The sequence below is a fragment of the Eleutherodactylus coqui genome, chromosome 9, assembly GCF_035609145.1.
Source record: "Eleutherodactylus coqui strain aEleCoq1 chromosome 9, aEleCoq1.hap1, whole genome shotgun sequence".
Lineage (NCBI taxonomy): Eukaryota > Metazoa > Chordata > Amphibia > Anura > Eleutherodactylidae > Eleutherodactylus > Eleutherodactylus coqui.
In genome coordinates, this window is record NC_089845.1 from 100,306,737 (window position 1) to 100,333,211 (window position 26,475).

At 47.0% G+C, this 26,475-nt stretch overlaps 1 protein-coding gene across 1 annotated transcript; it reads left to right on the top strand.

The window, feature by feature from the left end:
• The first annotated feature begins 955 nt into the window (after positions 1-955).
• Positions 956-26,146, top strand: CPSF1 (cleavage and polyadenylation specific factor 1). Its single transcript, XM_066578132.1, has 37 exons — positions 956-1,024; positions 5,100-5,244; positions 5,525-5,552; positions 5,634-5,767; positions 5,843-5,923; positions 7,845-7,996; positions 8,124-8,270; positions 8,368-8,507; positions 8,849-8,959; positions 9,306-9,399; positions 9,718-9,805; positions 10,067-10,189; positions 10,269-10,324; positions 10,464-10,554; positions 10,718-10,792; positions 10,932-11,012; positions 11,231-11,320; positions 11,397-11,498; positions 12,253-12,394; positions 13,019-13,197; positions 13,432-13,568; positions 13,785-13,959; positions 14,600-14,803; positions 15,151-15,237; positions 15,315-15,452; positions 15,531-15,683; positions 17,549-17,665; positions 18,242-18,332; positions 18,492-18,576; positions 19,345-19,486; positions 19,785-19,937; positions 20,139-20,315; positions 20,400-20,466; positions 20,554-20,601; positions 23,558-23,843; positions 24,696-24,837; positions 25,931-26,146. Exons 2-37 carry the CDS (start codon positions 5,101-5,103, stop codon positions 25,976-25,978), a joined length of 4,308 nt encoding a protein of 1,435 aa, XP_066434229.1. The 5' UTR covers positions 956-1,024; position 5,100; the 3' UTR covers positions 25,979-26,146.
• Positions 26,147-26,475: the final 329 nt, after the last annotated feature.

Here is a 26,475-nt window from a genome sequence, read left to right on the forward strand (position 1 = left end):
AGTATTATTGGTAATACTAGTTGACATATTGCATTTTTATTCATGTAATAGGGGTCACTCTGGCTATTATAGGGGCACCGTGGTTCTGTAATGAGGGCACTCTGACCGTTATGGGGGCACCGTGGTTCAGTAATGAGGGCACTCTGACTATTATGGGGGTAATGTGTTCCTGTAATGGAAGCATTCTGGCTAATATGGGGGCATCGTGGTTCTGTAATAGAGGCACTCTGACTGTTTTGGTAGTGTTGTGGTTCTTTAATGGAGGCACTCTGACTATTATGGTAGTGTTGTGGTTCTGTAATGGAGACACTCTGACCATTATGGGGGCACAGTGGTTCTGTAATGGGGGCACTCTGACTACCGGTATTATGGGGGTGCTGTGTTCTTGTAAGGGAGGCACTCTGGCTACTATAGGGGCACCTTGGTTCTGTAATGGGGGAACTCTGACTGTTATGGGGGCTTCGTGGTTCTGTAATGGAGGCATTCTGACTGTTATGGTAGTGTTGTGGTTGTGTAATGGAGGCACTCTGACTGTTATGGTAGTGTTGTGGTTCTGTAATGGAGGCACTTTGGCTGTTATTGGGACACTGTGGTTCTGTAATAGCTGTCATGGGGTCACTTATTCACACCGTGTAGCTCTGAGAAGCTCCGGGTCTCATAGGTCACACTGTCGATATTTGAGGTTGTGGAAATTTGAGGATTACGTGGAAACAAAACATTCAGGGTCAATCATGTGTGTCAGACATTCTCCTCCTGTAACATTATAAGGTATTACTGTACAGGATGAGGATGTACCTGCAGAGCTCTGTCACCAGCAGGTGGGAGTAGCAAGATGGCTTCCGGGATAATCACATGACTAACAGGAGTACACAGATGGCCGCTAGCAGCTTCCGCTTTTAGTTTTGACCAGTTGTCATGGAGACAGCGGAAGTCTGGTCTGGTCTAGTCCAAGCACTCTATGGCTGCTGAACCGGACATCCGGCCGGTTTGTCTCCGCCGGCGGCGTGAGGATATATGACTGGAGGTGAGAACAGCTGCGCCCCTACTACCGGTATCCGGGCCCCGCTGCCCACACTGCTTCCACATGTGGTGCTATTATCGGGGGACAGTACAGGATACAGCGAGTGATGGATACGCTGAGGGGGGAGGTATTATCGGGGACAGGGCTGCAGTTATCACGCCGTTATAGTATGTCACACCCTGTCAGGTGTGTGTGGAGTATATGACGATGGGGCACTCCGGGGCCGCGCACAGGTTCATGTCTGTCCTAAAGTCTAAAACATGTTCAAACCTCCCATGTTCTATCAGTTAACAGCAGAAATCTGAATGGTGGGAAATAAATACGAATCTACAAGAAATGGAACAACGCAGTATTTTATTTTGGCCGGTGTTCTAACCCTCTCCACGCGCCCCGCTGGTCACCTGAGCAGTACCCAATCTGTACTCACTTTATTGCCACCTTCTCTCCAACATGTCGGCTGTTACAGTAGTAATCGTACAGTAGGGATCGCAAACCTGGGGGATCATTCACTGTAGTTGGGAATACACAACGCTTCATGTAACCCCAGAGGAAGAAGTCCAGCGGAGTGAGATCTGTTGAACAGGCGGCCACCATGTTGGTCTGCCGCGTCCAACCCAGCGATATGGAAAGTTATTATTGAGGGAACTGTCACAGTGCAGAGGGATCAGCCCTATTCTCATCTGCACAAGGAAAGACTGGAAGCAATGGGATGAAACTGAAAGGGAGGAGACAGATTAGATATTAGACGGTGGTATTAGTGTATCTTGACACCACCAAAAGGATGGGTGGAGATAAGAGACACGCCCTGAACCAACGCCCCCACCAGGATTGGCTGCCCAGGACAATGGGTGGCCATTATCTCCCCCGTTGACTCCCCTGACATACCTCTCCGCCGCTCGCCATTGTTCCCTTGCTGGCTCCTGCGCTGTCACTGTCCACTGTGCCATCATTGGAGACAGTGGGGGAGCATGGCGGAGTGAAGGCAGAGCGGCGGCCCCACTGACAGCTGAGGGCATGCAAGTGCCACAGCAGGATCAGCGGGACACAGCGCCGGTGAGCGTCAGCAGCACCAACCAGCACAAGGCCCAGCAGAGGAGTCACTGATCAGTGGCGGGGAGCGTCAGCAGCGGCACTGGCTGAAGCCCCAGCACAGGAGTGACCTGAGCTTCAGCGCACAGTCTGACAGCAGCGGGACACAGTGACGGAAGGAGTGACTGCCCGGAGCTCCAGCGCCCAGTCAGACAGCGGCGGAAGGGTAAAACCGGAGGGCAGCACTTGGCTGGGGACAGTAAGCAGCCAGGAGCGGCAGGGTAAGCGGGGTAACAGCGATGGAGACACTAAACTGCCAGCAGCAGCGGTATTATTGAGCCAATCGGGAGCTAGGGGTGTGACAGGGGCGTTTTCCCCTGTCAAACCCCTAGCTTCTGGTGGCGTCAAGATACACTAATACCTTAGACGGTGAGGGTGATCAATGAGTGGAACAGGGTGCCACAGGAGGTGGTGAGTTTTCCTTCAATGAAAGTCTTCAAACAAAGGCTGGACAGACATCTGTCTGGGATGATTTAGTGATCTTGCACTGAGCAGGGGGTTGGACCCGATGACCCTGGAGGTCCCTTCCAACTCTACCAGTCCATGATAATATGAACTCCGAACACCCATACTCCAATGTGGAGGCCCTGTCTTGCTGGAAGATGATGATCGGTTGCAGATCAGCTGGTTGGGGACAGAAGAACTGTTCCATCATGTCACGGTATACGGGGCAGTTACTGTATGATCACCGAAAAAAGGGACCGATAATCCTGTCCTGCATTATACCGCACCAAACCTTCAGCGTTGGGCCCTCTCGCACATGTTCTCTGTAGACGTGGGGATTTTCTGACAGATGACACGCGGCCTCGTCTGAGAACAAGACGTGTCTAAGAAAGTGACTGTCGGGGTTGATACAATGAAGGGTTTTTGTCCCCGATTCCTGTCTCTGCGGCTCGTCGGCCGGCTTCCATTGTTGGACAATTTGTAGTTTATAAGGAAACCTACAAGGCCACTTGTGCACTATCGCTGCGCTGCCGTTCGCGGTACGCTGAATTGTCTTGATGCCGGTGGACTTCTATGGAACCTCACCTAAATTTCTTCTGCTTTTCTATTGGAAACACTTCAGCGATCTCCCGACTGTTTTATAACACTCCTGACAGCACCGCTTATGTGTCTCCATTAGGCACATCGTTCTGTACTCTTGTCAGGACTTTCTTTGCATGGAAATTATTGATTTAGTTTCAGCATGGCAAACGGTTTGTGCACGCTGTTGCGGAGCCGCCATGCTGTGTCGTGAGCGAGAACTTAAAAATGAGACTAAATTCATGAGACTAAGGGCCTCCTTCATCAAAAACCTCTAAAAGTCAAACTGTATTTGTTGCCTGTAAGAACCAATCACAACACAGCTTCTCTTTTCTCCTAATGCTGTGGTAAAATGAAAGCTGCGCTCTGATTGGCTGCTGTGGGCCACAAAGACAGTTTTGCTATTAGTGAAGTTTGATAAATTCTTCATCCAGCACACATTGCAGTCCATCATTCGTCATAATTGTATCCTATTGATTGACTGATTGAAATGTGGGAGGTTTGAACAGAAAACCCTGTATATTGTTGGAGTAAATTGCGTCAAATTTATTAAAATTTGCACACTTCTTAGTAAGGGCTGCATTTTAGACTGAAAAGTCAGACAGAGCAGATGAAGATTTGTGCTATTTTTATTTTTTTTGCTTTAGTTTTAGTGGAATTTACAAAGCGTATAATGCAGGACAGGTCCTCAGGATCAGAATGGTGGGAGTCCGATGCTCAGCACCCCCCCCCCCCCCCCCACAATTAATTGTCTGTTTGCCGGACGTAGCACAGCACTGTACTTAACTCAGTGGCCTGTCATGGTACTGCAGCTCTTTCCATTGATATCTTGGATTGATGGCTGCTTCGGTGAACAGCTGATTAGTGAGGGTCCCGGGCATTGTCTAATATTGAGGGTGGGGTCATCTGCAGTATACTCCTGAAAACCCCTTTAAAAGGTTTGTGCCAAGATGGCCTCCCTTGATCATATGACCTATTGGAGCATATGAACGTCACACAGCGGCGTCCTTTGCTCGGGGCTCTCTAAGTCTCAGAATGGAGAGCCAGTCAGTAAGGACCTGCCATACGAGTGACCTTCTGCCAGCTGTTTGCTGGGGTCGCTAAGAGCCGGACCCAGGTGATCGGCTGATCATGGTGCATCTTGGCACAACACCTTTTAGTTTTGTGCTATTTCTTGCCTTGATAAACTCCACCTGCTTTTTCAGCTTTTGGTGAGTGTTGTGATTACCCTAGGAACTGGCATAGAGTAAGTAATATCTGTGGGCCTCAGTTTTTGACATTACGGGGTCAGTGCTGTTTTTTTCTGTGTGGGTGGATGGATGGATAGATAGATCTCTTTCAAAAAGCCTAAATGTCAGCACGAAAAAAGATGGATTTACATATATTGGCGTTTTAGATGCCTGCTTAAGTAAACATTGCAGTGGTGTGAAGTGCACCAAATGTAATGCGTTGCATGCCTTTAAATTCGTTTGGCGTATCTTTGGGCCATCAATGCATTAACCCTTTGTAATCCATTTTCCCTGCCACCCGCACACTCCACAGCTCTAATTTATTTTGGATGGGAAAGTGCCTTGTGGATTCCTTGGAATTACTCAGCAGAAACACACAAAAATGATTTATTAGCAATTTTTTTGAAAATGTAACGTGAGTTATGAGTGCATCACATCCGGAAGATCGTTTGTACTCCTGTAAATATATGCGTATTAATAGAACATTTATATAATAACTCTATTCATTTCTAATGTCTCTAATGATACCTACCTGTCTGTCTATATCTAATACAGTGCCTTACAAAGGCATCCTATAATTCCATACAATGTGTATAGCACATGTTCTTAAAGGCCCATTTACCCGCAACGATTATCGCTCATAATTCGTTCAAACAACCAAATCTGAGTGATAATCGTTACATGTAAACGTGGTCCACATGTCCACTTGCTGATTTTTTTTTCCTTTCTCCCTACAGGATGTATGCTGTGTACCGGCAGGCCCACCCCCCCACTGGGCTGGAGTTTTCTATGTACTGCAATTTCTTCTCGAATGCTGAAAAGAACCTTGTGGTCGCCGGAACATCTCAGCTGTATGTGTATCGACTCAACCATGATGCCGAGGTTTGTGCTCTCTTTGTGCGCTCTCGATCTGTAATAAGAGCTACATCTATAAAGGGAGAGGGGAGTGCAGAGGTCTGGCCCTTCCCACAGTGCTTATCCCCACTGCCCCTTTAAGAAAATACCCTAGGCTTGTTACACAGTAAATGCTCCGACCTCCGACCCTATGTAAGTTTCCCAGTCCACCACTTCTGAGTATCCTGCACTCAGACGCTGAGGCATGAGGCGGCCTCATGTTTGTCTCTGATGAGACTTACTGCTAACTTGTGTATTTCTCTTCCAGAGCTTCAGCAAAGGGGATAAAGGATCAGGTAAGATGGCCTTCTGGACAGCAGACCCCAATTATACCGTAGCTGGCCCCTGCTGATAATTGGCTCTGCTTGTATCTGCAGATGGGAAAGGCCACAAGGAGAAGCTGGAGTTGATGGCGTCATTCTCATTTTTTGGTAATGTCATGTCCATGGCGAGTGTTCAACTGGCAGGAGCCAAGAGGGATGCCCTGTTACTCAGCTTCAAGGATGCCAAGGTGGGATTGTGGTGGAGCACGTCTACGGTGTCTTGTGTGCCGCTCATCACCTCATGCCTTTTGTGTTTTCTTTAGCTGTCTGTAGTGGAGTACGATCCTGAAACCCACGACCTAAAGACCTTGTCTCTTCATTACTTTGAAGAGCCGGAGCTGCGGGTATGTTACTGGCAATTAAGACACAGACTGGGTTTAGCTGGTATACTTCTAATCTATAGTAGCACCATAGTCTGAAGAGCTGCACAGTAGGGTACAAACCCTGCAGAAAGCATCAAAGGACAGTCTATACCTGCTAGGGATCACACTGGGCGTCAAAGGACAGTCTATACCTGCTAGGGATCACACTGAGCGTCAAAGGACAGTCTATACCTGCTAGGGAACACACTGGGCGTCAAAGGACAGTCTATACCTGCTAGGGATCACACTGGGCGTCAAAGGACAGTCTATACCTGCTAGGGATCACACTGGGCGTCAAAGGACAGTCTATACCTGCTAGGGATCACACTGGGTGTCAAAGGACAGTCTATACCTGCTAGGGATCACACTGGGCGTCAAAGGACAGTCTATACCTGCTAGGGATCACACTGGGCGTCAAAGGACAGTATACACCTGCTAGGGATCACACTGGGCGTCAAAGGACCGTATACACCTGCTAGGGATCACACTGGGCGTCAAAGGACAGTATACACCTGCTAGGGATCACACTGGGCGTCAAAGGACAGTCTATACCTGCTAGGGATCACACTGGGCGTCAAAGGACAGTCTATACCTGCTAGGGATCACACTGGGCGTCAAAGGACAGTCTATACCTGCTAGGGATCACACTGGGCGTCAAAGGACAGTCTATACCTGCTAGGGATCACACTGGGCGTCAAAGGACAGTATACACCTGCTAGGGATCACACTGGGCGTCAAAGGACAGTATACACCTGCTAGGGATCACACTGGGCGTCAAAGGACAGTATACACCTGCTAGGGATCACACTGGGCGTCAAAGGACAGTATACACCTGCTAGGGAACACACTGGGCGTCAAAGGACAGTCTATACCTGCTAGGGAACACACTGGGCGTCAAAGGACAGTCTATACCTGCTAGGGATCACACTGGGCGTCAAAGGACAGTATACACCTGCTGGGGATCACACTGGGCGTCAAAGGACAGTATACACCTGCTAGGGATCACACTGGGCGTCAAAGGACAGTATACACCTGCTAGGGATCACACTGGGCGTCAAAGGACAGTATACACCTGCTAGGGATCACACTGGGCGTCAAAGGACAGTATACACCTGCTAGGGATCACACTGGGCGTCAAAGGACAGTATACACCTGCTAGGGATCACACTGGGCGTCAAAGGACAGTATACACCTGCTAGGGATCACACTGGGCGTCAAAGGACAGTATACACCTGCTAGGGATCACACTGGGCGTCAAAGGACAGTATACACCTGCTAGGGATCACACTGGGCGTCAAAGGACAGTATACACCTGCTAGGGATCACACTGGGCGTCAAAGGACAGTATACACCTGCTAGGGATCACACTGGGCGTCAAAGGACAGTATACACCTGCTAGGGATCACACTGGGCGTCAAAGGACAGTATACACCTGCTAGGGATCACACTGGGCGTCAAAGGACAGTCTACACCTGCTAGGGATCACACTGGGCGTCAAAGGACAGTCTACACCTGCTAGGGATCACACTGGGCGTCAAAGGACAGTATACACCCGATGGGGACCACACTGGGCGTCAAAGGACAGTATACACTCGATGGGGACCACACTGGGCATTGGAGGACAGTCTACACCCGATGGGGACCACACTGGGCATTGGAGGACAGTCTACACCTGATGGGGACCACCCTGGCATTGGAGGACAGTCTACACTCTATGGGGATCACAGCGGGTATTGGAGGACAGTCTACACCCGATAGGGATCACAGTGGGCATCAGATGACCGTATACATACGGTTGAGATCGCTTATACCAACTAGGGTTCACATGGACTATCAGAGGACAGTATACACCAGATCAGTGCAGTGAATGTTATAATATAGGATTATTGTTCCCCTTTTACAGGACGGTTTTGTACAGAATGTGCACATCCCCAAGGTTCGGGTGGACCCCAGTGGCCGCTGTGCTGTAATGCTAATATATGGCACTAGGCTAGTGGTGTTACCTTTCCGGAGAGATACGCTGTCAGAGGAGCATGATGGGCAAATGCCAGAGGGGTAAGTGCTGTGGCATTCTCCTTAGCAGTTGACCCCTGAGTGTGGGAGGGGACCTCCTCTCACTGTTTGATTCCCTGTGTATGAGTAGGGGGCCCACCACATTTGATTGTTCATGCATTTCTTGCAGGCAGAAGTCCAGCTTCCTCCCCAGTTACATAATCGACATTCGGGAATTGGATGAGAAGCTATTAAACATTATTGACATGCAGTTCCTCCATGGATACTATGAGCCCACTCTGCTCATCCTTTTTGAGCCAAACCAGACGTGGCCTGGGTAGGTGGCGCATGACAGCAGTATTTGTGGTGGTCAGGGGTTAATTCCGCTTTTCCTATAAGGATCAGTTGATCAATCCATCTCTCTGTGTTTGTAGTCGTGTGGCAGTGCGTCAGGACACGTGCAGTATTGTAGCCATCTCTTTAAATATCCTGCAGAAAGTTCATCCAGTCATCTGGTCACTGTCCAGCCTGCCCTATGACTGCACCCAGGCCCTGGCTGTGCCCAAGCCCATTGGTGAGTGCATCTCTAGAGATATTTACAAAATGTATTTCCCTAGAGAATAGTTAGGTTAGGGTTGCTGCGATTTAGTAGGGCAAGGGGATTGATTAGGGTCAGAGTGAGAAGGTAAGGTAAAAAGTTTTGCTCGAGTTCGGCTGAGCAAGCACAGATATAGTAGGGGTAGTACTGTTCCAGTTTTAGTCAGTAAGTTAGAATACGTTTAATGTAAGAATCTGAAGTGTTAGTAAGGTTTAGGGTAGTAGGATCGGGGTTACTCCTGATTTAATATGTGTATGTGTTCTCTGTGCAATGGACTTGTATTCACATAATCACAGCAGCTTCTCTTCTGTGTGTAGGTGGAGTTGTTATCTTTGCTGTGAACTCGTTGCTCTATCTGAATCAGAGTGTTCCCCCATATGGCGTTTCTCTCAATAGTCTGACTAATGGGACCACCTCATTCCCTCTAAGTAAGTATTGTATGCTTTTCTTTCGCCGCACGCTGTATCGTGTACAAACGGACCTCTGTACTGTCCTCTTGATCAAACCCTGTACTGTCCTACTGATCATGTGCAGCTGCACCTCTGTACCGTCGTCCTGATCACACCCTGTATCATGTACAGACGGACCTCTGTACCATCCTCCTGATCATGTACAGACGGACCTCTGTACCATCCTCCTGATCATGTACAGACGGACCTCTGTACCGTCCTTCTGACCAAACCCCAGCATCATGATGCCATTACCTGTCTCTGCCTCGCTCCCCGCAGTCTCATTGTCTTGCTTATCCATGTTTATAATCTATTGTCTTCATAGAGCCTCAGGAAAGCGTCCGGATATCTTTGGACTGTTGTCAGGCGACGTTCATTTCGTATGACAAGATGGTGATATCCCTGAAGGGTGGTGAGATGTGAGTACAGGGAAGAACAAGGGCTGAAATGAGTGCAGGGATGGTGGATGGGAGATTCTGATCTGCTGCTGTACCAGCCTCTGTACCCGTTATATGCCCTCAGTCTTGCTCCACCAGTCATCATATGCCACAGGCCTTGCTGCTTCCTATAGAGGCTGCTCCACATCTGTGCAGCAGAGCTTTGTGTGTCACTTCGAGCCCCTTGCCATGTGTAACATACTGGAAGCAGCCTGCACTGATCGTTATGCCTAGTTTGAGATTGCCTTCTGTTGGAGTGTTACTTGCTGCAGCTGATGTAAGGTTTCTCCTGTTCTTCAGTTATGTCCTGACTCTGATCACAGATGGGATGAGAAGCGTTCGCTCGTTTCACTTCGACAAGGCGGCAGCAAGTGTATTAACTACATCCGTGAGTATCCTGAGGGGCAGTCAGAAGCCACATGGGGCATTGGGATGGAAATGGAGGAGGGCAGACTATAATCTTGGTGGAAGAGATTCTGAATTTCTAGTGGGTTGTCAGAGGTGTGAAGGTAGGTGGGAGGCAGCAGCTCATCCAGGAGAGCTGTGCGTAGCAGCGTTGTATCTGAGGTGGATGAGTGACAGCAGATATGGGGATCCTCTGAGGAGGTTACATAGTTGGGTATTGGCTGACCATATTTTGCACCCACAGATGACTGTGATGGAGTCTGGATATCTGTTTCTGGGATCACGTTTAGGGAACTCGCTGCTGCTCCGCTACACAGAGAAAGTCCAGGACAGCCCCACGGGCCTCAGCAAGGACCCCGAGAACCAGGTGAGTATCGGGATCATCCGCGAAATGTCTGCTCAAGCCGCAGGCACTTGGTTATGACTGTGATACGTTTGTCTTATAGGATGAGCCTCCAAATAAGAAGAAACGAGTGGACGCTTCTCTAACCCGACCAGGCGAGTGTGCAGCTGCTAATGTATGGGGCTCACTGTACTGATTAGATGTTAGAGGACTATGCTCTGTACTGCCCTCTCCAGTCATCACATTGTTGTGCTCTGTGCTGCCCCCTGTAGTTACCCCTCTCTCTCTTTGCAGGCAGTAAGGGGGTGATGGTGGATGAGATTGATGAGATTGAGGTGTATGGGAACGAGATGCAGTCAGGCACTCAGCTCTCCACGTACTCTTTTGAGGTAAGTAGTGATGAGGGAGCTGGAGATGCAGTGGTGATATTCACTACAAGTGAGTTCCAGCATCTATAACTAATAATGGTGGGCTGGTAATAACAGGATATCCCTTCCCTGTCTCAGTACGTTATGGGTTGTAGTGATCACACATCAGCTGTGTTTCTTCTAGGTGTGTGATAGCATCCTAAACATTGGACCCTGTGCTATGGCGTCAATGGGAGAACCGGCCTTTCTGTCTGAGGAGGTGAGCCAGACTTTTGCACCCCGGTTGTAGTTGATCACTCTGTACCCCATAATACCTAACCGCAATATGGTAACCCACCATACAGCTGGGACATCATAAACTGTGGATGATGGGGGTGGTAACAGTTCTTATATTGTAGTTTCAGAACAGCCCGGAGCCTGACCTGGAAATCGTCCTGTGTTCTGGATATGGAAAGAACGGGGCTCTGTCTGTCCTTCAGGTGAGTGCTTTACGGTCTCCTTCTGTTTTGTACAGTCTCTAGCCTGGAGGACAAATTGGGGTGTAAGGTTCAGTGATACCTCCTGAACTCTTGAAGAAGAAATTACCCCAGAAACAGAATGATTATATGCTGCAGAGTGAGAAGGGGAATGATATTAAGTTTCTTTCTTTCTGTTCAGATCTTTTATAAACTCTTATTTTTTTTTTTCTCCTCTACAGAAGAGCATCCGCCCACAGGTGGTGACCACATTTGAACTTCCTGGATGCCACGATATGTGGACGGTGATTTCTTCTCAGAAGAAGGAGGTGGTATGTCATCTCATTTACCTAGCCTGCCGCTCATTTCTTGCTGCTGCTGTAACCATGGTCTTGTCCTCTCTTCCAGTCTGAGAACATGGAGGTGGAGGCGTGCACCGTGCAACCAGATGATGACGAGGAAAAGAACCGCCATGGCTTCCTCATCCTGAGCCGTGAAGACTCCACTATGGTGAGGGACGGTGCATCTGCTGTAATAATGACCCTGTACATGAGTGATGGTGTTCTGTTGTCCATGCGGTTCTCTTCCTCAATGATTTGCTATTCATTCCCATGTTAAAGATGTTGTCCAGCACCTTTTATGGACTTTTACTATTGATGATCTATCCTCAGTCGTTGATTGGCAGGACTCCACCATTCGGAACTCGCATCAGACAACTGATCCCTGGACCAGCTGTCATTGCGGACAGTGCTGGAAGCAGATAGTGCTATCTGTATTGCAGTGGTTCAGTTTACTACTACAGATACAGCTCCCATTTAATTCAATAGGAGCTATGCTTGCACTACCAGTCTGGGCTGCTACAATGTTGATGTGGTTGCTCTGCGCTTTAGAAGCCTCAACAACTAATTTACTTTTTGGGGCTTTAATCCTATTTGGAGACTATTGACCTTTAGGCTGACGGTTTGAGTTCAGATTGGCACTTGTTTTACACACTGTCTGGAGCCATAATTGGTGTATTTGTGGGACAGCCAGGATTATGGAGGTTTTCCTCTGTCTCTTTGAGTTGTGGCCGTAATGAAGGAAGCATTGCGTTATTCTGACATGTACACGCGATTCTTATATTTGTAATATGTGCTGACGTGTCGCGTTTTATGCCTTCTAATATTCTGACTGCCATCTCTAATAATTGTACTTGGCGAAAAAGTTTTGTATTCCTGTGAGGCAGGTTTCCATTTTGTCCTCTTCATGTTTTTTGATTTTCTAGATTCTCCAGACCGGACAGGAGATCATGGAGCTGGACACCAGCGGATTCTCCACCCAGGGCCCCACCGTGTATGCTGGAAATATCGGAGACAATAAATATATTGTGCAGGTGTCGCCACAGGGGATCCGCCTTCTTGAAGGAGGTGAATACTAGGGGATCACTGTGGGGGGCATAACCTGTACTTATGAAAAACTATCACTATTTATACAGCACATCGACAGTCTGCAGCAATGCTATCTTTCTCCTCTACATCATAGATGTATGCTCTTATGTCCATAAATCGATCCGCAGCAGCATATAAGAGTGTCAAACAGATGTAGAAAAAAACTCCTTTATTCCTCCATAGATTGTATGCTCTTGTGGTCAGGACTTTTACTCATCCACTACCTCTTGTATCTCTTCATAGATTGTAAGCTCTTGTGTCACCCTATTTCCTCATAGATTGCAAGTTCTTATGGCCAGGACCTTCACTCCTATTGTTTATTACTCCATCTGTACATGTTTCCTGTGATTTGTACAGTGCTGCAGAATGTTGTCGCTGTATAAAGATTAATAACCTAACAGAGCAGACGGACAGGTCAGGACCCCCGTCTGCCCATACACCGGGGTGTCTCCTGTAACCAGATCTTAGTATCATAAGTTTCTATGATGACATTGAGCTCCAGAAGGAGTGGAGCCATCAATTTGTGTGAGCAATGATGGACATTACAGTTGTCAGCCACTCGGAGGGGAATAATGGGCTCATATGTGTTTTTCTTCTTTTCAGTGAATCAGCTGCACTTCATCCCCGTGGACCTTGGCTCCCCCATCGTACACTGTGCCGTGGCCGATCCTTACGTGGTGATACTTAGTGCAGAAGGTCAAGTAACGATGTTCCAGCTGAAAAGCGACACATATGGAGGCAAAACTCACAGACTGGCCCTTCAAAAGCCAAACCTGCACTATGTGAGTATTCTGGGGATGTCCCATCAGGGCCTGGTGTTGCACCCCCTTTTTCATGCACAGATCTTACTCGCATATGGGGGCTGCTTTTTATGCTTGTCCTCCGTCCCCATTGGCCAGAATTCTTCTTCAGACACCTTTTGAGTCTTATTACGGCTCTTCCTTGTGTTTGGTTACTAGATATGGCTCAGGGTCCCGCATATTTTATTGGTGTTTATATTGCTCTCTTTGCTGCAGCAATCTAAGGTCATCGCTCTATGCTTGTATCGGGATGTGAGTGGCATGTTCACCACAGAGACTCGCTCATCTCCAGTAAAAGAAGAGAACGCTGGCCAGGCTATGTCTGAGGTGGACAGTGCGAATCCAGAGTTGGGGTGAGTCCACTTCACTGTACCAGCCATCTGTGACACTTGGGCTTGTGCGTAGGAGGGCATGTTCCCTGTACAAGCCATGTGAAATGCTTGACTTATGCTGAGAAGCTCACAACACTTGCACCATCCATGTGTGACACTTGGCCTGTGCTTAGGAGGTCACGTCATCGGTGTACCATATGTGACACTCGTGCTGTGGTATCTGCTCCTGTCTAACAGTCAGTCGGTGGACGATGAGGATGAGATGCTTTATGGTGACTCTGGATTGCCGTCCAGCCCCAGTAAGGAGGAGTCACGCCGGAGTAGCGCACCCTTTACCGAGAGAGATTCCTCTCAGCACAAGACTGATCCGACCCATTGGTGTGTTCTGGTGAGAGAGAACGGCGTAATGGAGGTGAGAGACACTTATCATGTTTTGTCTGAAAACTTCCTCAGATTGCGGTCTTTCATGCACTTAACCCTAAGAACTCCGCGTCTGCCCCACAAGTTACTCCTACTCGGACAACGGTCTTTCATCCAGTAACCCCAGGAGCTGTGCGTCTGCCCCACATATTACTCCTCCTGTCACTTGTCTCACAGATGATGTATAGGAATGATAAGCTATTGGGGTCTTGTCTCACTACCTCGTCATTAACTTCCTGGTTTCTTGAGGAGGTTGAAAAATTAGTTTGAATCTGCTTTTACTTCATCGTCCCACTTTGTGATGAGGTAGGGTCATGTGTAGGAACATAAAAGAAAATGATCAATTATACAGATCCCAGAAAGATCTGTCCCTTGTCCTGCACATGTGGTTCATATACATGCGCAGCCTCTTCCTCACAGATCTCCACACAATCTGTAGTTATGTATTATGTGCCCAGTATGGCGTCGTGTTCCCTTCTACATCGCTGTAACACAACACACTATCAATCGTGCTGCTCCCTTGCTCACATTATGATGGGGATGGTTGGCGAAGTCTGGGGAGTAATGTCTTCATCAATCAGGGTGTCATTGAGCTGTGGCCTCGGTCTCACGTTGTCTCCCCTGCCTGACAGATTTACCAGCTACCTGAATGGCGCTTGGTGTTTCTAGTGAAGAACTTCCCCATGGGGCAGCGTGTCCTCGTGGATACGTCTTCTGGGCAAACGTGTGTCCAAGGAGAGACCCGGAAAGAAGATACCCGGCAGGATGAGATGCCTCTGGTGAAAGAGGTGCTGCTTGTTGGGCTTGGAAATCGCCAAAGTCGTCCATATTTATTGGTAAGTGGTAATTATGGCCCGTGATGTCATCTCCTTTCTGTCAGCTATGTTGAGGTCACCTAGTTGGCACCTCCTGTCAGCAAGCTCTGCCCATGTCACCCAGCTGTCCCTCCCTTCACCTCCTGTCCAACAGCTATATCAAATGTCACCCAGCCATCCCAACCTTGTCACCTCTTGTCTTGGAACTAGGTCTATAACTGATGTCACCCAGTTTACCCTCCCCTGTCACCTACTATCCATCAACTATTTCTGATGTCATCCAGCCATCATGGGTAGACACCCTCCTCTATATTACGTGGTGTTTACTGTAGTCCTTTAACCTAGTGCTGTTTCTGTCCATCCCTCAGGTCCTTGTTGATGTTGAGCTGATGATTTATGAGGCGTTTCCACTTTCTCAAGGGGGAACGGGGAACTTGAAAGTTCGGTTTAAGAAGGTGAGAGTTGACGAACGCTGTGTTCGGCTTTCTTGTGTGTTTCTGGTCTTGGTCTTCATATCTGCCTCCACACCCAGGTTCCACACAATATCAACTTCCGTGAGAAGAAGCAGCGGCAATCCAAGAAGAAGTGTGAGGGGTCGAGTGAGGATTTTGGAGCTCGAGGTCGTGTGGCTCGCTTCCGTTACTTTCAGGATATCTATGGATACTCTGGGGTGAGTGCAGCTCTGCAAGCTCCTCGTATTCCTCCTCACATCGACGATTCTTGTCTCACTTTTACCTTCTGCTGGCAGGTGTTCATCTGCGGACCGTCTCCTCACTGGCTTATAGTCACCTCCCGCGGAGCCCTGCGGCTTCACCCCATGACCATCGATGGCAGTATTGAATCGTTTGCTCCCTTCCATAATGTCAACTGCCCCAGAGGATTCCTCTACTTTAACCGACAGGTAGGAATAACTCTTATCAGGTACTCAAACCTCATACAGGAAGACTACATAATGTCCTCGTGATGATTAGAGCTCTGCACAGGAAGACCTGTCCGTGATGGGATGGAAATCCTGAAAATCTGCCACACCACACAAGTAATGCCGGTTTATCAGAAATTTGCCTGATTGCCCAGCACTGAGTATACGGCAACCCCCTGGTGTTTCTTCAAGATCATGATGAAGCTCTTGACCTGCAGCATTGAAGCACATGTAGGACAATGGTGACCCTTGCATCAAGGACTTCATTGTGATCTTTGGGAGTCACTAGGTAGCAGGTGTGTGTGAGATAGATGGCTAGATATGTTATAAATGTATGTAATATATACATACATAGATATATTGATAGAGGAAGGTATCATATATGCATCTATATGTGTATGTATACATAATATGCTGAACAATCACTGCATTAGAATCATAGAATAGTAGAGTGGGAATGGACCTCCAGCGTCATCGGGTCCAACCCCCTGCTCAGTGCAGGATCGCTAAATCATCACAGACAGATGTCTGTCCAGCCTCTGTTTAAATACTTCCATTGAAGGAGAACTCACCACCTCCTGTGGTAACCTGTTCCAAATAAATCTTATTATTTGCATAGCACCAACTTATTCTGCAGCACTAATAGCTGGTGCTTGTCATGTTTTGATCGGTAATGTGTTACCACGTGATGGCCAAATTATGATCTGTTCTCAGATAATGTGCTAATCTCTAAGAAGGCAACAATTGGCAGACGTGGGTTAACGTGGTGACTTGAGTGACTTTGATGGCAGACAGCTTGTTGGTGCCAGGAGGTTTGGTGCCAGTATTTCTCTAAAGTGGTCACATTGGTTGGCTGTTCCCGAACAACAGTATCAAGAATGTACCAAAAATGTTAAAGCATGGACAGACATCAGACAGAAGATCACAAAGCGTCAGGCTGCACATGGCTGATCCCAGAGGCAAGTGTCAGCTGAAATGTCTGTGGACATGCCACAGTGGACCAACTGACCCAGTAGTACAACAGCGGAGAGGCTAGACAAATTCACACAATGACAGGTAAGGGTGCCCTTGATGACCCCCCCACCATTACTTTTCATGCGCCCAGGAAAGACGTCAATGGAGCTTGGACACATGGCAAAAGGCAGTCTGAAGTGACGAGTCTCATTTCCTGCTGAAACGTACGAATGGCTGTGTCTGTAACTGGCGTAAACCTCATGAAGCCGTATCCCGTGGATGCACAGTTGGGGTCAACAGGCCGATGATCGTATTGTGGACTGGGGGAGTGTTTTCTTGGCATGGCCTAGGGCCGTTGGCCATCATGCCACAATCCTTAAATGGTGAATGCTACTGGAACCTGTTAACCAGCCATCTGCACCTGTATCTTCAGGAAGTCATCCCTGATCAGTGTCATATTTTAACAGGACAACACTGTGCAATCAAGTTCGTATTACTAAAGAGAAGTTGGAAGAACACGACAATGAATTTTCTACACTGTCTTGGCCCCCAAAATCACCATACTGTAACCCCAGTGATAAGCTGGAAAGTCCTGTAAGATTTACTTCCACTTATCTGCAAAATGTGCACCAACTGATGCAGCTGTTGCAGTGGGCATGGGGCGAGAGGAGTATGGAGAATGTTCACTACCTTGTGGAACCTGTTCCCTGATGTCTGAAAACCATCATTGCCCAAAGGTGGACCAACCTGTTAATGAGTAGATGTTCCTAATGCAGTGATCGTTGTGTGTGTGTGTGTGTGTGTGTACACACGTATGTAATCCATAATGTTATGAAGCACTAATGATTGGGAGGCTGATTGCAGGCGATTACAGTTAGTGTTTACCTCCGTAGGGTGAGCTGCGGATCAGCGTCCTCCCAGCATATTTATCCTATGATGCTCCTTGGCCTGTGAGGAAGATTCCCCTGCGCTGCACTGCTCATTATGTGTCCTACCATGTGGAATCTAAAGTAAGACATCGCCCTTCCTCCAATTCTGCCCAACGGATCGTGGTTTCTGGTCTCAATGCGGACAAGCTCTGCAGAATACAATCATTATAGAAGTTGTAGTGGGCAGCACATCATCTCTCCCACATCTTTCATTGGGGAGGAGTGTATTAATAATCTCTTAATTTACAGCCTAAAGCCTTTATCTGTGCCCCCCCCCCCCACCTCTCCCCCCGTCCGTTTTGCTGCTATTTGTATATAATGTCTGAGGTGGTCACACGCCACTGTCCATAATCCTGGTGACCTCTGTAGTACTGTGATCCATCACTACATATGAGGTCCATGTGGTGGTCGCACTTCACTGTCCCTCTATCCATGATCCTGATGACTGGTCAGAACACCTACTATAAGATCTCCCAATAAGTGAACCCCCAGTGAGAAGACCATTATTGGGATGCTGCTCCCATCTCCTCTGCCCCAGCTCTTATAATTGGCCACATAATGACATTTACACCCATTATCCTTGACAGAGTAGCCATCGTTCCATGTTACTTGTGGATCAGCACAGAGTACATCACTGTTTTGTTTTTTTCCCCTCAGGTTTATGCCGTGGTCACCAGTGTGAATGACACGTGTACTCGAATCCCCCGCATGACTGGTGAGGAGAAGGAGTTTGAGACAATTGAGAGAGGTGAGGTGTTCTGCAGTGTTGTGCACCTATAGTCTACAATTCCCATTTATCTGTCGGCTGGAGTATCATTCCCAGACGCTTATAATGTCTCCATTATTCATGTCTATGTGAAGTGCTAAAGATGGAGTCTGACCTCAGCTATGTTATCTCTCTCTGCAGATGATCGGTACATTGCGCCTCTCCAGGAGGCTTTCTCCATCCAGCTCATCTCACCTGTCAGCTGGGAAACCATTCCTAATACCAGGTATTGTGTCCACCACCTTCCGTCATCCACATCCAGTGATGGAAGAATCTCCATGTTCTCTCTCGTGATCCGTAAAATCCTTGCACAAGTTTGACTTTGTGACATTATTAATGGTAATCGATTTTCCCCAGTTGTCCGCTCTAGGATTTAATCTCAGGTTTTCTCCTGTATCCCTCGGCTCACGTACCTCACCCTCTTTCTCTGGGAACTTATTACCTGACAAGGCCAAAACAGCAGATTAGGAGACCATCAGCCTAGGTTGTGGAGATATCGGGGTGGTGGAAACCATTATGACGGAAGTTGGGGCAGCAGTGCAGGTAGTAGATGGTCAGGGTATTTAGTGGTGCCCCTTCCTTTGAGTCATCCAGGATAGATCAATGGCTCTTGTTTTCATTGTACTTTTTCTGGGTCTTTTATCAGACAGGAAAATCGTCTTCTGAGATCAGGTGACTCCTGACTGTCGCCTTCTATTATTTTCTCTCAGGGCAGTTGGTGTCAATCTTCATGATGTTTTGTCTGTTTTGATATCCTGGTGTCCAGGGCTCTCACATATGGAGTCTTCATTTACATGGAGAGGATTCCAATCTCCCTTGAGATGGTATTTGGACTTTTTGCTGCTAAGCTTGAGTTTTGACAATTTCTTCAGCATGTGTCCGCCTATGACGAATCACGCTACCTATCTTTAGTGTATCCCAAGAGATGGTCCAACATGCCTGTATGTTCCACACTGAGGTGTTAGCCCTGAGGTTTCCCCTTTCTGTGTTGCAGGATAGATCTAGAGGAGTGGGAGCATGTGACATGTATGAAGACGGTCAACCTAAAAAGTGAGGAGACTGTGTCTGGACTGAAGGGGTACATTGCTGTGGGAACGTGCCTTATGCAAGGGGAGGAGGTGACCTGCCGAGGTCGGGTAAGTGTACGATGTTGGTGGTATGTCTGGCACACAAGAAAATGTGCTGCAAGCTAGGGGTACTGGTCATGTGATTGGCCATGCTGTACAATGGAGACTTGTGCAGCTCTATTTAAAAGTATCCTGTGCTTATGTGTTCTCTGATGCACCTTTTTGCTCCAGTGTTTGGTAATTAATGGAAGTATTGCCCGTTTAGTTGGTGGTTTCTCCTCACCCCTTCCTACAGTGTAGTGGAGGTAACTGATGATTTTTGTTTATTGAACCTCCTTCTCCTCTCTTCATTGTCTCTTATTACTAGATCCTGATCATGGATATCATTGAGGTTGTACCGGAGCCTGGACAGCCGCTGACTAAGAATAAGTTTAAGGTCCTGTATGAGAAGGAGCAGAAGGGTCCGGTGACTGCACTGTGTCACTGTAACGGGTACCTAGTGACTGCTATTGGCCAGAAGGTAAGATGGCCTTGTTGATCATGACGACAGCTCATCAATCTGCACACAATTGCTTTACAGTGTCCAGTCCCTTAATTGTTTATTCACTTTGCCACCTAGTCATAGAGTAGAGCCCTGGTGGGGTGGATGTGTGTTGACCTGGTGGTATGGCTGTTGAGGTACAATTTACAGTAAGGAACCAATTACTTTCTAAACTCTCAGATCTTCCTGTGGAGTCTGAAGGACAACGACCTGACAGGAATGGCGTTTATAGACACCCAGCTGTACATCCACCAAATGATCAGCGTCAAGAACTTCATCCTGGCTGCTGATCTAATGAAGAGCATCTCTCTTCTGCGCTACCAGGAGGAGAGCAAGACCCTGTCTCTGGTTAGCAGGGTGAGTATAGAGACCCCAAGAGTTTGGTCCGAATGATGAGGCCCATCCTATAGCCACGTTCTGATTAGGTTTCCCTTTACACAGGATGTGAAGCCTCTGGAGGTTTACAGCATAGAGTTCCTGGTAGATAATTCTCAGCTCGGCTTCCTAGGTAGGAGATTGGTGACTGTACACACACGATGACCGTGGTAGTGGGTGGTGACTGTTCTTATATCTGACTCCTCTCTTTATGTTCTAGTGTCCGATCGAGACAGAAACCTGATCCTGTACATGTACCTCCCAGCAGGTGAGATCACGGTTTGTAGTAATTCCTCTCCTTTACATTCCTGCTGAGCTGGTGGGGACAGAATCTTTTCTATTTTTTTTTTTTTTTTTTCATTTTTAACTTTTAAAGAAGTAGCACCATGTTTTTTCCCCCCCGTTATCTACCTAGCCAGCCATTATCTATAAATCAGCTATTAGCTTGTTTTGTTATCCATTTATAGTACGTCATGTGATCTCATGGTGACCCACCTGAGAATTTCTAACCCGATTGTTCTCTGAAGGGGGGTCACTACTAGAACATCCATCCTGTGGATGGCCTGTACCGCACATGCTGTTCTCAGGGAGGACAGTAATGCCGATCACATGTGAGGTACTGAGGGGAGTGATAGTAGATGGTCGCTACATCGCCCCTAGGTTCCGCTATTATGCCTCGTAGGGCTGGAGGAAGTGCATGTCCCGCTGTTTGCGACATGAAAAAGCCAGGAGGGTCATGTAATCTCCAGCAAGTACTTGCTGGAGGTCTTTTCTTTAAAAGTATCTGGGCCGGGTTTTTTGGAATGGATGTCAGGTTGGTAGTGGGGCCATCCATTCCACTTGCTCCACTCCAGGTTGTGGGCGAGGTCTGTGATACCTGCTAAGAGCTGAAAACCCTGCTGTGTGTGCACCTGCGGAGTGTGTCCTGGTCAGGCAGGGACTGCCTATTGTTATTGCTGGACTGTTATTTTTGTGCCTGAAGCTAAGGCTGCATTTGTCTTAACTATTCTGGACTGAAATAAATGCAGGTCACGCCTGCTCTTGGACTTTATCCTTTGGTTTCCGCCTTTGACTGCCGCCCACCTGCACTCTACTGAGCTGTCCTTCCACATACATTACTGCTGCTGATTAGAGGCTCCTGTCCACACAGTTCTAATGAAGAAGATGGTAGTTTATTCTTCTAACTGTATACTTATGGTCTTTAGCTTATTTAGGTGAAGATAGAGGTTAATGATGATTACACTGTCCACCCAGCAGACAGAAAAGGTGTCTACAAAGCATTACCTAGTGGCTATGCATCATGGGATTGATGTGAAAGTGAAACTAACATCAAGATGGTGCCTGATAAGCATCGGATGGGAAACTTTACTGTAGGGAAGACAGTACAATACACAGAGGAGATCTACAGAGTGTGATAGGCAATCGGGTGAGGGACGCAGGGATGGAAAAATGTGTTTTCAGGCCAGTGTTTCTTTAACTTTTCATTTTTGTGGAAACCTTTTTGATTCTTTATTCTGTGATTCAAAAAAAAGGATGGAGCGACTACTATCAAGGGGTGTCATCCAAACAGTAAGGTAGTTCTTGTAAGATAGATAGTAGGGTGCTGCCAGTCCAATTACAGTCACAGTGGGTAATGGAGCATAAAAGTAATATTTGTGAAAGAAAATCACAGGCCATATGTACTTATGTAAAGCACATTAAGATAAAGGGCTAAAACTAGAGATGAGCGAGCATGCTCAGATAAGTCAGTTACTCGAGCAAGTCTTGCTCTTCTCGAGTAACTGCATTCTTGTCCGAGCATGCTAGGGGGGCGGTGGGGGAGAGAGTGAGAGATCTCTCTCTCTCCCCTCCGCCCGCCCCCCCCCCCCCCCTCCTTCCCTGAGCACGCTCGGACAAGAATGCAGTTACTCGAGAAGAGCAAGACTTGCTCGAGTAACTGACTTATCCAAGTGTGCTCGCTTATCTCTAATGATGATTTATTATGGGCACGAAGCGTTGGGTTATATGGAAAGCATAAAATTGATTCTGTAACTAATAAAAAAAAACATTTTTTAAAACCATTATTGGAATGGTATTTTCTTTTTTTTTTTTTTTTTAAAGGTAAATAAAAAATTGTATGTATATAAAAAATAGTCATATATTAACTCTGATGATATCTTTGAATAGATTGTGGTCCAGTTGATTGAGATGTTGGTAAGGAAGAAAACAAAAATTAATAACTTATTTTTGGAAATTGTCAGAGAAGGACAATCTTAGTCGCATATTAATCGTGAATGTTTTCCAAACTTTCATTTAATCCTAGCAGGGCCAGTGTATTCGGTTTATAGATCCAATACATCTAGCATTTTCTGAAAATATCCCATCTATTTATCCTATGTTCCCATGATGCATCTTACGCAAATGTTATTAATTACATGATATTTTTTTTTTTCCTGTAAATATTAGCGGTCTGTACTCCTATGAATTCATTAATTGCATGTATTACTCATTTCACCACTGAGGTGAAATTTTCATTACTACTGACAATATGTCTCCCTATTACATGTTACAATGGCCAGCTATTACGACCATCGTACATACTGATCAAAATGCCTTTGTTCTTAATTTTTCTTCAATTTTTTATTTTTTGCTTCCCCACTCCCCTAATGTTGTTTTCAAACTGCAAGATTTTTGCGTTGCGAGATGCACAGATATGAACTCCATTCTTTTGAATAGGGTCATACACATGAGCGATATTTTCCCGCATCGCAGCATGTCCTATCTTTGGGCGTGCCATCGTATCACCCATTGTTTTCGATGGAGCCGGCGGCGGAGGAGCGCTACTTCTCCAAAGTGATGTGGGGCAGTGTAAAAACGCCTCGCATCCCTGAGTAAATTGCATGGTGGCGGGCACGAGATCGGGTCGTGATTCATGGCTTGATATCGCACTCGCCATGTGAAGTAGCCTAACTTGTTGTTTTTCTTCATCTTTTGTATGTTTATATTATATAGTACTCCATCCAGGCATTTCTGAGGAAGGGGCAGTGTCCTCGAAACACGTTATAAATGTGTTGGCTGTTTAAACAATTAATTAATGAAGAATCTGGTTTTATCCCTTTTGTCTAAATGTGCTTTACATTACTAGGGCTGCTCCTATGGTCCATAATTTTGTTTCTTTTACAATTAGCACTTTTCATTCTGTAATTAGCTCACATTTCTCTTCTTACATTCTGTTTCCTTTCTAGCAAAAGAAAGTTTTGGCGGGCTCCGCTTGCTGCGGCGTGCAGACTTCCATGCAGGATCCCATGTAAACGCTTTCTGGAGAACACCATGTCGTGGTGCCAGTGAGGTCACAAGCCGTAAAACAGCTTTGTGGGACAATAAACACATCACGTGGTTTGCCACTTTGGATGGAGGAATTGGATTGCTGCTCCCAATGCAAGAGAAGACCTACCGGAGACTGCTGATGTTACAAAATGCCCTGATCACCCACATACAGCACCATGCTGGACTCAACCCCCGAGCCTTCAGGTGGGTGGTTGTTCTACACAAGATGAAAGGGTAGAGCACAGTTTAAGTGGACATTACATCTAGAGATAATAGTTGTGTTAGCGTGGGGATCTGTGTGCTGCTACAGATAAACTAGAGAAGTGTCAGTATATACAGTGGTGTAGAATTTGAGTTCCAGAACGCGGTTGCTGGGGTAAGGTATTCTCCCCTCATTTTACTGTTTTCCAACTTTTGTCCTGCATTTAAAGAGGTCATTCAGGGAAGGACTTTTATTTCAAGGTAGCAGAATAACAAAAACCACACTTTCCTACCCCCGGTGCCTCATTGATCTTCACTTCCCAAACGGAGCCTGTGATTGGTTGCAGTGTAGCTTGGCTTCTTTCTTGTTCAGCCTTTTTGACAGCTTTTCTTTCCTGCATCACCCCTTAAACCAGACATTGCAGAACGCACCCAGCTTGAGGTTATTAGCAGATCTCCACATGCGTAGTCCTGAGGTGTTGTGGCCTGGTGCCACTCGGACAGCCTGCTCTGCGCTGTTGAGGTCAATTAACAGATGGACCTTAGTATTGTCAGCCATATTCGCTATGTTTTGGTTTCCTCTTATTTTCCATCAGTCTGCAAATTGATAGATTTTTGACTGTTCACATATGCGTTGATGAATACTGGAAGCCAGGATGCTGACCCGGAATGGTCCGCTGGGTTCCATCGCTTTGAGCACAAGTACAGCACTGCATACTGATGGAATTACTGGCTGAGGCTACAGCATAAATGTGAACACCGCCTGGAATGTATGTCAGCTTTTTACACTGTGTGTCCTGCCTCTGTGTACATCAGAGGACAAGCTCAGTGTTTTCTGCAATCTCTCATTTCTAGAATGTTGCACGCTGGACGCCGAACCCTGCAGAACGCAGTGAGGAACGTGCTGGATGGGGAACTCCTCAACAGATACCTCTACATGAGCACCAATGAGCGCAGTGAGGTGGCCAAAAAGATCGGAATTAACTCCACTGATATTGTAAGTCTGATTTTACACAAAGGTAAAATTCTCAGTGCAGCATCTGAACCTGCGGAGGAGGAATGTTGTCTTGCTGTCCTGTCAGTACTGATGATGTATCACCATGTGATCATAGTAAAATTCAAGGTCTATCTGCACATAATTTTCAATATAGTCAAATTTCACTCATTGCAATCTATAGTGAAATTCTGCAACAGTTAGGCCCCCTATCCACGGGCGAGGCGGAATATTGCCAGCGATATTCTGACACGGGGGAGGAGAGCTGACACGTCTGAGCGGGGAGCCTATCTAACAGATAGGCTTATTGCAGTATGCTGCAATTTAAATCCAGCGAGTGGAGAATCTCTCGTGGATGCACTTTCTATAGCAACGCTATGGAAAGCTTCAGAGAGAGTGTGATCTGCGGGCGATTTATCGCCCGTGGACAGGCCGTCTGAGGCCTCATTTCCACGGGGAGAATCAGGCCTGCCGCAGATTCTTCATGGAGAATCCGTAGCGGGTCCCTCCTGCCCCGGGGACATGAAGACAAAAAATAATAAACTCACCTCTCTGGACGCTGCGCTTCTTTCTTCGGCCCGCCGGCGCCGGGCACATCCACTGGGCTGAAGAAAGAAGATCTGGCTGGGAAGGAAGGGAGACCTGCAGCGTCCAGGACAGGTGAGTTTTAATTATGGTACGGGTGTTCTGCGGATCTGGACGGCTTCCATAGACTTCAATAGAAGCCTGCGGGAGACCCGCACTAAAAAAATGGAGCATGTCCGGATTTTTTCCCACACGCGGATCCGCAGGTATTTAACTACCTGCGGGTGTCCAATGCATCCCTATAGGGCGTGGATCCGCCTGCGGGAAAAACGCTGCGGATTTTAACCCCGTGGACATGAGGCCTTAGTCCGTGTGTGGCTTGGAAAGCTGCAGCATGCCAAGAATCTGCAGATCTTTTCTTCTCCTGTCCTTCTGTTTATTGTGCAATTTCAGTGTGAGTTCTACAACAAATCTGTAATGTATGAACATACCGTAACACTTTCCGTGGTGTGATCCAGTCTCCACTATTGGGCATTCAACGTTTAAGTCTAAATATCTTTATTTCTTCCAGATTCTGGATGACCTACTGGAGATCGAAAGGGTGACGTCGCACTTCTAAGTTTGCTTGGCATTTTGTACAGAATTTTTTTTAATCGTTGTGAATATTCTCGACGTTATTTGAGTTTCATCATCTCTGTAGCTGCAGACCACATTGGAGCCTGATGGATGGCCCCTGTGCCACATGTTTTAGAGTTATTTTTGTAAATACAACCTGTCATTTCACACATCTGCTGCCAGTACTGAAAATCATGTCTGTATAGAAGTGCTTTATGTTCAGTTCATCTTGTTGAACACAGCCAACGGTTGGCAGCATGGAGATTTTTCTATCCTGATCTCCAGGGTTTGATAACTAAAGCTAAACTGCACTACCGGCCATGTGGCCTAGCATGGTGCCATCTCTGATGTGAGATATAGACCGTCTTCCCAAAAGCAGGAGAGTTTAATAGTTCTAGGCTTTACTTTTAGATCCAGCTGGCACCTCTGGTAAAGTGTACTGTACAATGTAAGTGCAGCCATTTCTTACCAGAAACTTACCCCTGAACTCAGAGGAAATAG